Here is a 12,432-nt window from a genome sequence, read left to right on the forward strand (position 1 = left end):
ACTTCCATAGGGCTTACACCGTTGTTTTTCCAGGTCTCCATCCCCCAGAAGGTGGGGATGGAGCAGGGGGTGTGTGTCCCTGGGCCACCAAGCCCTGCATCATGCAGAGCTGAGCTCTCCCTCCCGGTGGCTGCCCAGGGCTGGGGGGAGCACAGGCTCCTGCGTTGGCTGCAGGAGGTGAGGGCGTCCCAAGGTTGAAAAGTGCTCGATCAGCTAAATCCAACCATCGGGGACTGATTTAAGCAGCTCCCTTTGTTTATTAGGGCTTTTGTGCTATTTTTAGCTGCTGGCCAGCACTCGTTGTTGCAGGTCTGTTGGATTTAGGGGAAGGAGGATGCCTGTGACCTGGGGGCTGTTGTGGCCAGGATGCCCCGAGGTCCCCGCAGCATGAGATCAGGGATGGTACCCACAGAGTGAGTGACAGGGAGTGAGTGCATCTACTGGGGGTTACCCACACCTGGGCCTGTGTCCCCCCTTCTTGGGGTCTCTGGGCAGAAGAGAAGGATGCAAATACTCGGGTTTGCCATGCATGCAAAGGATTGATAATCCCTGTGTGTTTTTGTTTGTTTTTGCTTTTCTCCAAAACCACCCCACAGCACTTCTGCTCTAGGCTTTCTTTCTTGCTCACAATTTTCAGGGCACAAACCCCGTGCTCCTCCATGCCTGTCGTAACAGAGCACAATATTGTAGCATCCCAAGTCCAGCCTTTTTCAGAGCGTCCTGGAACGGGCAGCAGGATGCTCTGCCGAAGCCCTGAGCAACCTGAGAAGAGGCCACCTTGGAGAAGAGCAAGCCGTTTGGTGAGACAGAAAGCAGGCAAGGAGTGCTTCCCCTTGCAAACGTTGTCACACCGCACGCTGGTTTGTTTGTCTGCTTGACACAGAACTATTTATGCAATGGGGCTGATTCATCGCCCTGCAGCAGCCTTGCTGGCAGCCGCCAGCGTGATGCCTGTCCCTGCGCTGGATGCGCGGTGGCTGGAGCGGGACCCAAATATCCTGTGATCTTCCCCAACAGGTGCAGCCGAGGGCGGTTTTGGGGAGAGGGTTAAGGCTGGGGATCGCTCGGGGCCCGCCGCCGCAGGAAGCCGCATTGTGTGCTGGCTTTAAACAGGAGGTTTGGGAGATCAGTGCTGGATCAGAAAACAGGGACTTGGGAGGAACAAACACTCGCTGCTTCAGAAGGGCGGTGATTTCCTTTTGGGTAAACACGTCATTAATCTAAGGGAGCACATTCTTTTCCATCAAAAGATAAGGGATTCGGATTGCATTTCTCAGGGCTTGGTCTTTTCAGATTGTTTTAACTGTGGCTTTCACTCCTTCAATTACAGACTTTATATAATCTCTCATTTTGGGTTTGCCGGGCTTATTATGGGTGCAGAGAAGGTCTCGGACAAGGGAACTCCTTTCCTCCTTCCTTTAAAAATACTCTGATCCTTCTCCCTATCTACTTCTTGCCAAATTTTTTTTTTTTAAGTAAAACCTTTCTGCTTCTTGTTCCTTGCAACTCTGACGCATTTGAAATGCATTTTTTTTCCTTGTCCTAATTTAAGAAGCTAGCTTTCCAAGAAGCTGGGGATAAAAGGAGCTGACTTGTGCGCCAGGAGCAGCAAACCTGCTACCGGCCCCGCTGCTCGCATTGCTGAGCTGCTCGTGCTCTGGGGATGCCTCTTGCCTTGGCCTGGGGAGGTGCCAGCTATGGCATCCAGCTTAATTTTCAGCTGTTGCCATCCCAAAGTGTGGTGGGACCCCACTTTTTCCACTCACACTGTCCCTGGGGCTGTGTGATTTGCTTCGAGCTGGGATTTGTGTTCTGTGAACCCAGTTTCGCAGGAGCATCTGGGGGAGGGAAACTCTTCTGATGACAGATGTGTCAAACTGGAACTTAGAGATGAAATTACGGTGTTAAGGCCTTAATAGCTGTGCTTTTATCGCTGTGTAATCGTTGACCTGCAAGCATCCAAAGCCGCCTGCCCAAATCCCCCAAGTTTGGGGAGAGGCAGAGTTGGGGCTAAGAGACTGGGGGCTCTGATGTGCTCTGGGACAGACAGACGTGACTGTCAACATCCCATCAGGCCAGGTGGGACCCATGGGAGCTGCCAAAAAGGGCTACCCAAATGTGGTGCATTTGGCCCCATGGGTACATCAGTCCACTGGTACCAGTCAGGAGGTAGGGCCGCCAATCTCTTCCCCATCTACCTCCAGCTCGCCCCCCCTGCAGCTCTTCTCTTCTTCTGTTTCTTCTGGTCTTTGAGCTGAAACTTGTATATCCAAAAGTGAAGCAGGAGATGTCCTGAAAAAATGTTACAGCATTTTTGTATCGCAGTGTGAGTTCAGAGAAGTTATGTTCATTCTCTGAACCTGCCAGCACAGTTCTGCCTCTTGCAGTGCTCTGCTTTCCTGACTCACCAGCTCCCCATCTCCTAGAGGGCTGGGGCTGATCTGGTGAAAATCTGTTCCTGCATCTCACCGACTTGAGTTTCAGCCCACAGCAAGTTGTTGCAGCGAGCTGTTAGCACGGAAAAACTACTGTTTCTGTCCTCTGTCCACCTGCAGCGCTGCTTCCCTCGCGCTGTTTTCCTTTCCAACCTTTCTGCATTTCCCTCGTACCTCTTTGCCTCCATCTGTCCTGTGCCAGGCTGGCAGCAGCAGGGCAGTGCCTGGGGGTACAGATGGTGGCCTTGGACTTACTGGGGAAAAAAGATGGTGTGGTTTCTGCTTACTTGGCATGTCGCTTGGTGTCGGCATGCGGTGGACCTCGGGAGCTGGAAATGGAGCTCAGCGGCTGCAAAGGCTTGGGAAGAGAGTCTGAGATCTGATTGTTAATGCAGTTGTTAAAAAAGCCCAAACACGGGAAGCCAAATGTGTGCACAGAGGGATGCGGAGAGGTGGGGCTTGGTGCTGCGCCGCTTTGATTTTTTTTTTTTTTTTTTTTACTCTGTTGGGAAAGGTAATTAAAGCATTACTCATCACCCCTGTGCCCTCTTCATGCCTTGTCGATGATATGGCAAAAACATTCAGAGCTGGTGCCACTGAGGATCCTGAGCTGCTTGTTGCCTCAGGCAAATTACATTTTCATGTACTCATAGTACAGGACATGGGTGACGTTTACGGGTTTGCATCCATCTCTTCACATCCGCCGTTTCTAGGTGCGTGGCTGATCCTGTGTGTCTTGCAACTGCACTCGGAGGTGCTGAAAATCCTGGTGGTGGTGGTTCGATGTCCAAGTGTTAAAGGACACGCCTGAGTTGCCCTTGGTGAATGACGCTGCTGTTCTTGTGTGATTGGCAGTGGGTAGTGAGTGTGGTTTGGTGACCACCAGACCATGCAGGGACAAACTTCTTCCACAGGCAGGGAAGAGTTGGTGCTGCAAGGGAGAGAATTTCAGTCCTCTGCTGTAGAGCACTTTGACATATAGATGTGTATAGAGATTAATTTGGTTTAGGCCACCCAACGGTCGTCTGATTGAGCACAACTTCTGAGAGCTACTAGCCCGACAGGGCTTGACTTGCCCAAGGGGGAGTTCACAGCCCATAAATCCTGGGCTTGTGCCTTGCCCTCTGTTAAGAGTTTGGAGGAAAACCATACAAACTTGGTGCAAGGAGGCGTGAAGCTTTGGCTGACTGTGAAGGTCTGTGTTCAGCTGCAGGACTGGGCTGTGGGGTCAGCCCCTGCCTCCTCCCTGCTGACGTGCCCGGGTGTCTCCCCACACCAGGACCTCGCTCCGGGAGGGTGCTTGGGCTGGGGCCACCACGGTGGTGACCCAGGGGAAAGGTTGGACTTTGGAGCTTGTGCCAAAAGGGTTTAGAGGTGGAAGGAGAAGAGGGACACAGAGAGAGAAGGGATAATTATGCCAAGCATCTATAGTTACTTGTTGGCTCTCCACATCTTATATCACACGGGATCCTGAAAATGCTGGGTCAGAGCTGGGCAATGTGGTGCAAGACAAACACTTCTAGCTGTTCCCTGGCGAGCACATCTCAGCAAGTGCCTCTCTGTGGCTTTTCAGGTGGGAATGTGTGGGCCTACTTATTTAGGAAAAGAAGAAATACCCCAGCACTTCAAGCCTTCAGCACCCACCTGCATAATTAAACGCCTAATCACAAGCAGAGCGCGGTACATGACTGTCTTCTGGGAGCTGTTTCTTAAGGTAGTTTTCCATTTTGCATTATTTTCCTCCGTGCTCAGGCCTGCCTACGTGTCAGGGTTTACTTAACCTTAAGCTTGTGAACAGGCTTATTGAATTTGGCCAGGACTTGACTAACCCGTAATGAGCTGCAGGTTGCCTGAGGCTTGATGTCGAGGCAGTCCTGCGTGCGTTTGCGTAACGGGCTGACCCAGCATTGTCACCCCTGCACCGACAGCATCCTCACGCCCCGCTCCTTCTCCAGCCTCTTGACATCCTGCTCTGAAACCTGGGGCTTTGCGGAGCGGCAGCCCGCAAAGGTGTGTCCTGAGGGATGGAAACCTGCTCAGATACTTTCATCCATGGGGAGAGAGGCAGTGGGGAGGGAAAATGCAGCAAGAAAAGCCCAAAACCCGGCTGGGGTGGAGGGAGGATGCAGCTGTCTCTGCAGCTGTCTCCCTGATGGCTTCATGGAGCTTGGGGGGTGGAGGACACTCATCCTGGAAAGTCTTCCATCTGGAATGTCCTGGGTGTGTTTTTTTCTTGTTTCCTTTTTTCTTTTTTTTTTTTTCTGGTTTACCATCTCATTTTAATAAGGGCAACGGGAAGGACTCTAGGTGAGGTCTTTACTACAAACAAAGCGTGCCAGAAACGGGTAACGTAGCAAATATACTTACAGTATATTGTAAGGAGATCCAAAGAATGTGCTTAGATTTGGATTGAGTTGGCTGGAAAGGGTTGTGTCTGTGAAGGTTTTTGTCTAAAGATTTGAAAAAAGAAATCAGAAAATGATGAAACATTTCACCCTGACCTTGCAATGAAGCATTGTGCCTTGGAAATGCTGAAATGTTTCATCTAGATTCAAAATCTGACTACTTTTTTTTTCTTTACCTTGCAGTGACATTTTTCTTTTAAAATAGACCTGAAATAATCTTTTTTTTTTTAGAAAAAAAGAAAAGAAGAAGGTAAAAATCAAAGAAAAATTAGAATTCCAGAATGAAAATAAATGTTTTGGGATTGAGCAAAGTAATTTGACTTGAACCCAAACAAAGCTTTTTAGTGTCTTAATTTGTCAAAGGTCACAGAAATAATTCAGATGTTGTTTAAGTCAATTTTTTTCCCCTGTGTTTATTTACTTCAGCTCAGCCACTTGAGAAATCCATTATTTGCCAGCTTCTTATTGAGTGTCTAATGATGAAAATAAATTGTTACTACTCTTTACTACTCTTTTCCCATAAGGCTGACACAGCACAGAGGAGAAACCAGATTCTTTTCCTTCTAGCATGACACTGGGAAGATTGTTTATAGCACTTCAGCTCCATTCCTCCACAAACCAGCAGGGATCAGGCTCATTAAAGGCAGGATTTAGAGTCTGTGGGGTCTCATAAATTAATTGAGAGCAAAACTTGTCAGACACAAATTTTGTCCTGAGCGATGCGGGAGGAATCTGACTCGGATCTCACATACCCAGCAGCTAGATGGAGGGAAGAGATCCCCTTGCAAGAATTAAAAAATGATCGTGCCTTGTTCGAGATCAGAGAGCCAAATATAGACCATATCGCGTTTCCTTCCCTCCTCCTTCCGAAGCGCGGCCTTTTGAAGTGCACTTTAAATGGGATGTGGATAATTGACTCCATGAACACCCGAGTGAGTGCTCTGTTGGTTTAACCGATTGGTCTCAGTTGCTGATTCCAGTTTTGTTTTGGATGATTTTCAGCCCAATTGCCCCGTCAGCTACAATTAGGACCATTGATAGGACAGTCGAAAGGTCACCCATGGCTCACAGCAGCAGCCAGGAGCTATTCGCCCCGTGGTGTTCTCAGCTCCGAGGTCGTGTGTGTCGACGGTTGGCTCAAATTGATGGTCATTGCCAGCCGGGGCATAAAACTGATCAAAAGGGACATAGGGGGACTGTTTTACAGGAGGATAATTGACTGAGAATTGAGGTCGTCGTGAGATGTAACATTTGGATGAACTTTTCTTTAATGAGATGAGAAAGCTCCTGATTCTGTATAAAGGGGAAATTTTGAACTGCTGGGCTTCCTCCATCCCGCCAAAGCTGCGAGAAAAGGAAATAGAAGTGGGACAGAGCAGTGTGTGTATCCTGTGACTTCTGCAATAAATCTCTTGCTGTCATGGTCGAGTAACATCTGCCATTGTTTGGGGTTTTGTGCATATATACAGTCAGTCTCTGCCATCCAAGATTTACACTTGGAGGAATAAAATATATATGGAATTATACAGACCCAAGAACCACTTGGAAGACCCCAGTTAGAGATGGTCCACTTGCAAAGGAGGAGGTTGTGTGTGGTGAGGTTCTGCAAGGCTTTGGTTTGGTGGTGTTTGGTATTTTCCTTAACTGCTTGGATGAGGGAAAAGAGAATATACTGATTAAATAGGCAGATGACTGCAAGCTGGGAAGGGTTTGCCAGCAGCCGGGCTGATAGGATCAGACTTCCAGGTGACCTTGAACAAACTGGGGGAGTGGTGTGAAAAGAAACATTTGCGGTTTGGTCAAGACAAACAAGGCTTTGCAGCCTGGCAGCAACAATCGACCGTGCCAGTGTGGGATGGGGACTGTTCCAATTAGGTGAAAGAACACTACAAAGAAAGTGCAGGTAACTTGTGGGCGAGGCAAGAAACAGAGCATGAACTTCAAACAGGGTGATTTTGGTTAGACTCTTTGGTTGGAGTCCAGATTCCACTTCACAGGGGATTTTTAAGACTGTTGGGCAAATTTTTATGAAGAGGGACATAGTGACAGCCAATGCTGCTCTGAAGCATGAGTTGGAGGTCTGCCTATATCCCTGATTCCTCAGGGTGAGATGAATATTTTCCCCACCCCTTTTATTCTAATAATGAAACGTTAACGTTGCTGTGAGGGTCACGTGAAGAATTGTTTGGTCGTAGACCAACATTTTCCTCAAGCAGCTTGATGGAAGTTCTGCAGCTGTGGGCGCAGACTGCAGTGAAGTCTGTAGGAACATCACCTGAAAAAGGGGGTTTGGGTCTGGTCTTGCAGGAACGTACAACGTGCACAAAGTCCCCTTTTATTTCTACAGAAGCACTTTATGCAGACTTCCACGAGGCCCAGAGGTCAGGGTGTTGCACTGAGCGTATTCCTTTTAAATCTCGTCTGTGGCTTGTTCTTGTGAAGATTGCTGGTGCTTTTAAAAAGCCTAGCAGCAGGAGACCTTTTCTATCAGTGTGTTTCCATCCATGTTTGGGTAACACAATGAATGCAGATGTAGTAGGAAACTTTTGATTATCTATAGGATTTTTCTGTGGCAACTTCAAAGCTCTGTGGTTAGTTATATTCTGAGGCTTTAAATGGATATGTAGTGTGTTCAGAACTCTTATTTAATTTTCCGGTTTAATCTATTGTCCAAACATCGTTAATGTTGTCTTTGAGGCATGGGACAGCTTTGATGGAGTCTTTTTTTAATTTCTGGCTGTCACCCTGTGCTGCCATAAACAACATCCTGCCTGCTAATGAGAAAATTCAAGTTAATGCAGTCACATGTCTTGTGGAAATAGATTGGAGTGGCTGGAAGAAAAAAGAAACCAGCTCTGCTCACCTCCCCCCACAGCTAGCACTAGCATTTGGAGTTCTGACAGGGAGGAGAAATTTCCACAAACGAAGATACTCCATTGCAAAGCAGCATTACCAGCTGAAAATGAAATTATTTCATAGATGTATCTTTAATTCTTTAATCTCCTCTTGTGAGTTATCTTTTCTACTTATAAACATCTAAAACCTCACCCATTAAATACTGCGTTGGGCTCAAGTGTTCCTGGCAAATTCAGGCTTGTGGAAGCACTTGACTCGTCAAAGCGAGGGAGCAGGGTACACTGTTAAATACACGTGAAGCGGCTGCATGATGTTGCTGTCCTATGTGTTGCTTCCCCCGCCCTCCCATCTCCTGAAAAAGTTTCTGTTTAGAAAGTAAAACCCGTGTGTGTGTATGACCTTGGAAAAACTTGGCGGAAGTTTGGCGGGGGGCACAGCCCAAGGCAGGCCGGCCTGGTGTTTGCTCTGTTAGGCCGCGTCCCCGTGTGCCGTGCTAAACGTCTGTTTGGAAGTGAAGAATTAAAGCGGCATGGGCAAATGAGAATAGATGTTAACTGATCTCTACAGCAAGTTTTCCTCCATGGAGACATTTCACAGGCAGGTGTCCTGCTTGCTCGCAGGCAGGGCTCGATATGGGGCGGCAGTGCGCACATCGAGCAGTACCAACCGCTGTGCTCGCCATCAGCTATGGCCTTCCCTGGCACTTGCACCCATTTAACCACATTTACCTCTTCCCCCCAGTAAAAAAAAAAAAAAAAAAAAAAAAAGACATTTGTCATTTCAAACTACCACTGAAAGCAGGTAGCGTAACCATGCAGGGGCAGGCCTGGTGGCTCTGCCACATCCATGTCGCATCTGAGGCTTTCCTCTCTCCCTCCCTGTGTCCACAGAGCATGGCTTCGTTGGCTACTCCGAAGAGCTTTTGTTCAACAACACGCTGCCGGACTACAGCCAGGGGGAGTCCTTCTTCACTGTTTTTGGAGTGTTCTTCCCAGCTGCCACAGGTACTGTGAGTTTTATCCTCCCCTTTTCCTCCACAGGCACATCTCCAGATGAGTAGAAGCTAGGGGGGTTTCTGCAGCCCCTTTCGGTGAGCGCTCAGCCAGAGCAGACTCATGCAGCTGATTCAAAATGTACGGCCTTTCCTGCAAAGCCTCAAATTTTGCACAGTTCTGTCTGGTTTGCTTGAACGTGCTCTGCTTTCTCTCTGTGGCCAGAAACTGCTCCTCAAGTCTGTGGGTCGATCTGATGGTATCATTCCCTCGTTGCCAAGGATTAGGCACCGATCTTGACCAATGCTTCCAGGCCACAGGATACCAAGCCTTTTTAGTAGTGCCGATCATGATTTATTTTGCTTGATAAGCCTTGTGATTAGATTGTGCTGGACGGATGGGTAGGGGACAGGAGGGCTTTCACTCCAGCCTCGCGGTGGCCGAGCTTGGTTGGTGCTGTCACTCAGGATGCTGACTATCTGCACTGCCTGCTCAGCAGAGCTCAGGTTGGTTAAGTTTAAATGGATGCTTTTGTGTTATTCTTTCCCTTAAATTAAGAGGAAGATCGATGTCCCCTCTCTACAGCTGGCACTCTGTAGTGGAAATGAAACAGCTATCAGTTGGAGTTACAATACCTTTTGTTAATGCTGGTTTTTAAGCTATAAAAAGTACTGATTATAAGCAGTTTCCATAGAGATGAATCCTTGGATTATAGGATGAATTTGCAGAGGATTAGCTCTAAGCAACTAGCTGAAAGTTGTTGGCAGAATTGCTGCAGTACAGAGAGACAAACTAAAAGGTTTTGTGAAACAGATGAGCTGGAGGAACAATCTTCTACCAGACAAAGTCAGATATACCTAGAGCAGGATCTCAAATTTTCCTTTGAAATCCTCTCTCTTGATTTACCTGGCTGGCTGTTGCCTCCGGGTAGGCTTCCTCCTGGAAAAAGAGCCTGCCTGAACTGTTGGCACTGTGGAGAAGTTGGCTGCTGCCCTCTTCCTTATTGTTTTGTCTGGCCCACACGAGTCCCCCAGCCACAGAAAGAGACCTTCCTCGTGAGCCCTACCACTGATGCAGGAAAATGTTTTTTTTCCAGTTCCCTGATTACAGAAGAAGGAATAGTTATGACAAAGCAGAAAATCGTGATGGTTAACCATATTAAATGGTTCTCCATCACTGCTAATGCTTGGCTGCTAGGAAGGCGGCCAAAGCTAATAGATATAATTTATTTAAAGCCCTGACAGCCTGTTAATTTGTTAGTTAGTGGTAGTAACACCAGTAATAATGTTAAATATTCTCCCAAAATACAGTTTGGGCTGATGTGTAATTACTTTGGTTGCTGCAGAGCTTTTTCTTGTGTTCTTTTTAATTGCTTGGTTATTTAGAGGATTTAAATTGTTCTTTGGAGCAGTGGTGCCATATAACACCACCATTGTTCCTGTTGTTGCTGTTCATAGCACTGCAGTGTTTAGGAGCCTCGTGAAAGAAAACACAGCGCTGTGTTAGGTGCTCTACATGGGAGAACTTGTGATCTGATTAAGGAAGATTAAAAAGGCAGGAGATGGGAGTCGTGGCTTCTCTGCTCCAGATCACAGCTGGGAGCCCAGTGCAACTTCAGAGGTACTGGGAATAAAGCTCACATCTCCAAGAGCTGGTGCAATGCCTTATCTTGCATGCTTACCTATGCTGGGGGCTGGGGCTGCAGAGGGGACACCAGCTTTCTCAGTGTCCCACGTGCTGCAGCACAGCTGCTTCCCACTGCGTTGTGGGCAAGAGAATGCTCCCTGCCTGGAGTCGGCCTCAGCCCACCAGGAGGACAGGCTGTCTGCGAGGCTCCAGGTGACATGTCAGGGAGGGTTTGGGCAGTGGTGTTAAGAGCGGACTAGATAGATGTGATGCAATCTCCAGGCCTCTTCTGCAGGGCAGAAAGGAAAGGAGTGGCAGGGATGTGTGAGCGTTGCTGCCTGGCTACACCTCTGGTTTGTGCTCCTGCACCATTCCCAGCACCATCCCAAAGTGGTTCCCACTTCTGTTGGGACTCCCTCGGTGATGGGGATGTGGCAGCATCAAAATCCTATGCACTAAGCTGGGTGCAACCAAAATTCAGGGAGAGTTTCAGCAGAACAATATGCTGTTCGGTTTGGGGGTTTCCTTTGAATGTTTGCTTTGGGTCAAAGTGATTTTTCAATGTTATGTTTACCTTTTATTATTAAATGTTTTGTTTGCTCTTTTTAATTTCTAGCATATGCTAGTTTGCAATCTAAGACGCTGTTTTGGTTGTGTTTTTTTTTTTAATGTAGGAAATTGTGAAACAAGATGTTTGGGCCTTTCTGTAATGAAATGTTCCTCTTTGAAGTGAAACTATTTTGATGTCCTCCGGATAAGCTCTTTATTCTCCCCTGGAAATCGTTATCTGAATTCAGCTGGTTTAAGTTTGGTCTCTGGGATGCGCTGGAAAGTGTTTTATAGTTGTCTATTTCCACCCAAAATAGCTCAAGAAACTATTGAAGACGACGACTCAGATTTGCTGGCTTAAATCGGAGACTAACACACTTGCTATGGAAGATGTGAATATACCATATAGAGATGCTGTGCGTTAACCAGATGTTTTTTGAGTATTTGTAATCACCTTAACGTGCATGTTTTGCTGCTGTGTTGTGAAAGGCAGCTCAGCTACCTGTCTGAGCAGGGTTTTTTTTGGGGAAGGAGGCTCAGGAGCTGCCTGCCCACATCACGCATGCGATTGCTCAGCAGCCACACAGCTCTCAGTGCAGCAACAAAATGAAGTTAAACGTTTTTATGGTGCAGCGAATGGTTTTCTTTTCTACTAAACCCCCAAGGTGTACTGTTTAATGAAAGGCGTGTGTTGTCATGTGATGCGAGAAAGTAAGATGATGTTTGAAGTGGCGTTAGTGGAAAATGTAGTTGTACTGACACCAGTTCTGAAAAAAAACACCATACTTGGCACTTGCAAAATGACAGCAAATAGATTTAGAAGTTTTGGGCTAAGTTATCAGATGATGTAAACTGGCGCAACTCCACTGAAGTCTATGGAGGGGTGCCAGCTTACATCAGTGGAGAGTTTGGCCCTTTAAAAAAAATTAGCTGCAATTCCTATCTCAGATTTTCCATTCTTCATCTCTTGGTGAAGGGAAAAAAAAAATACAACACTTTTACACTTTATAGTGAGTTTGCTGAAAGATGCCATGGGTGTTTGCAAGCAGTTGTATCTGCAGGTTGAAAGCCATAGCTGGTGTAGAGCTGTGCGCCAGAGCTGGTGGAGCTGATGACTGTGTCTAACCTACAACGTAGGTGGTCCCCTAGTGCACGTATCCACCGTCTGGATGATTCCCAGGACAGGATTACGCTGGGAATAGCAGCAATGTACAGACTGTCTCGGCCATAATTTCCTGGCTGAGCTGACCGTGTTTTCATGCTTCCTTGTCCAGAAGCTTTGTCATTATCTGCTGCTCTCTGAGATAATAGCCAGTGTGGAAAATCCAGCCTGCTATCTCGTTGGAACAGAGAGGTGGGTAATTTTCTCCGTGGACAATCCGCAGATAGGATTGCTTGAGTTCAGACAGGATTGGCCGTTTCCTTTGGGGGGTAGGTCTGTGTCTGGAGAATGAAATGTCCCAACTTCTTTGCTTCATTGAGTTAGGTTTTTTTTTCTTCTCTTGAGTAGCTGAAGTCTCTGGAAACCCTGTTTTTGGCTACTTGCAAGGCAGACTGGTTTGCTGTTTG

General features: G+C 47.3%; 1 protein-coding gene across 2 annotated transcripts in view; it reads left to right on the forward strand.

Moving 5' to 3' along the window:
* The window catches only part of SLC12A8 (solute carrier family 12 member 8), a 50,518-nt gene that overhangs the window by 17,157 nt on the left and 20,929 nt on the right, over positions 1 to 12,432 (forward strand). For both annotated transcript variants that reach the window (XM_040561129.1, XM_040561130.1), the window contains exon 6: positions 8,587 to 8,700. In XM_040561129.1, the coding sequence (XP_040417063.1) occupies positions 8,587 to 8,700 (114 nt within the window). The remainder of the gene's footprint in view (positions 1 to 8,586; positions 8,701 to 12,432) is intronic.

This window comes from Cygnus olor, chromosome 6 (genome assembly GCF_009769625.2).
Source record: "Cygnus olor isolate bCygOlo1 chromosome 6, bCygOlo1.pri.v2, whole genome shotgun sequence".
Classification (NCBI taxonomy): Eukaryota; Metazoa; Chordata; class Aves; order Anseriformes; family Anatidae; genus Cygnus; species Cygnus olor.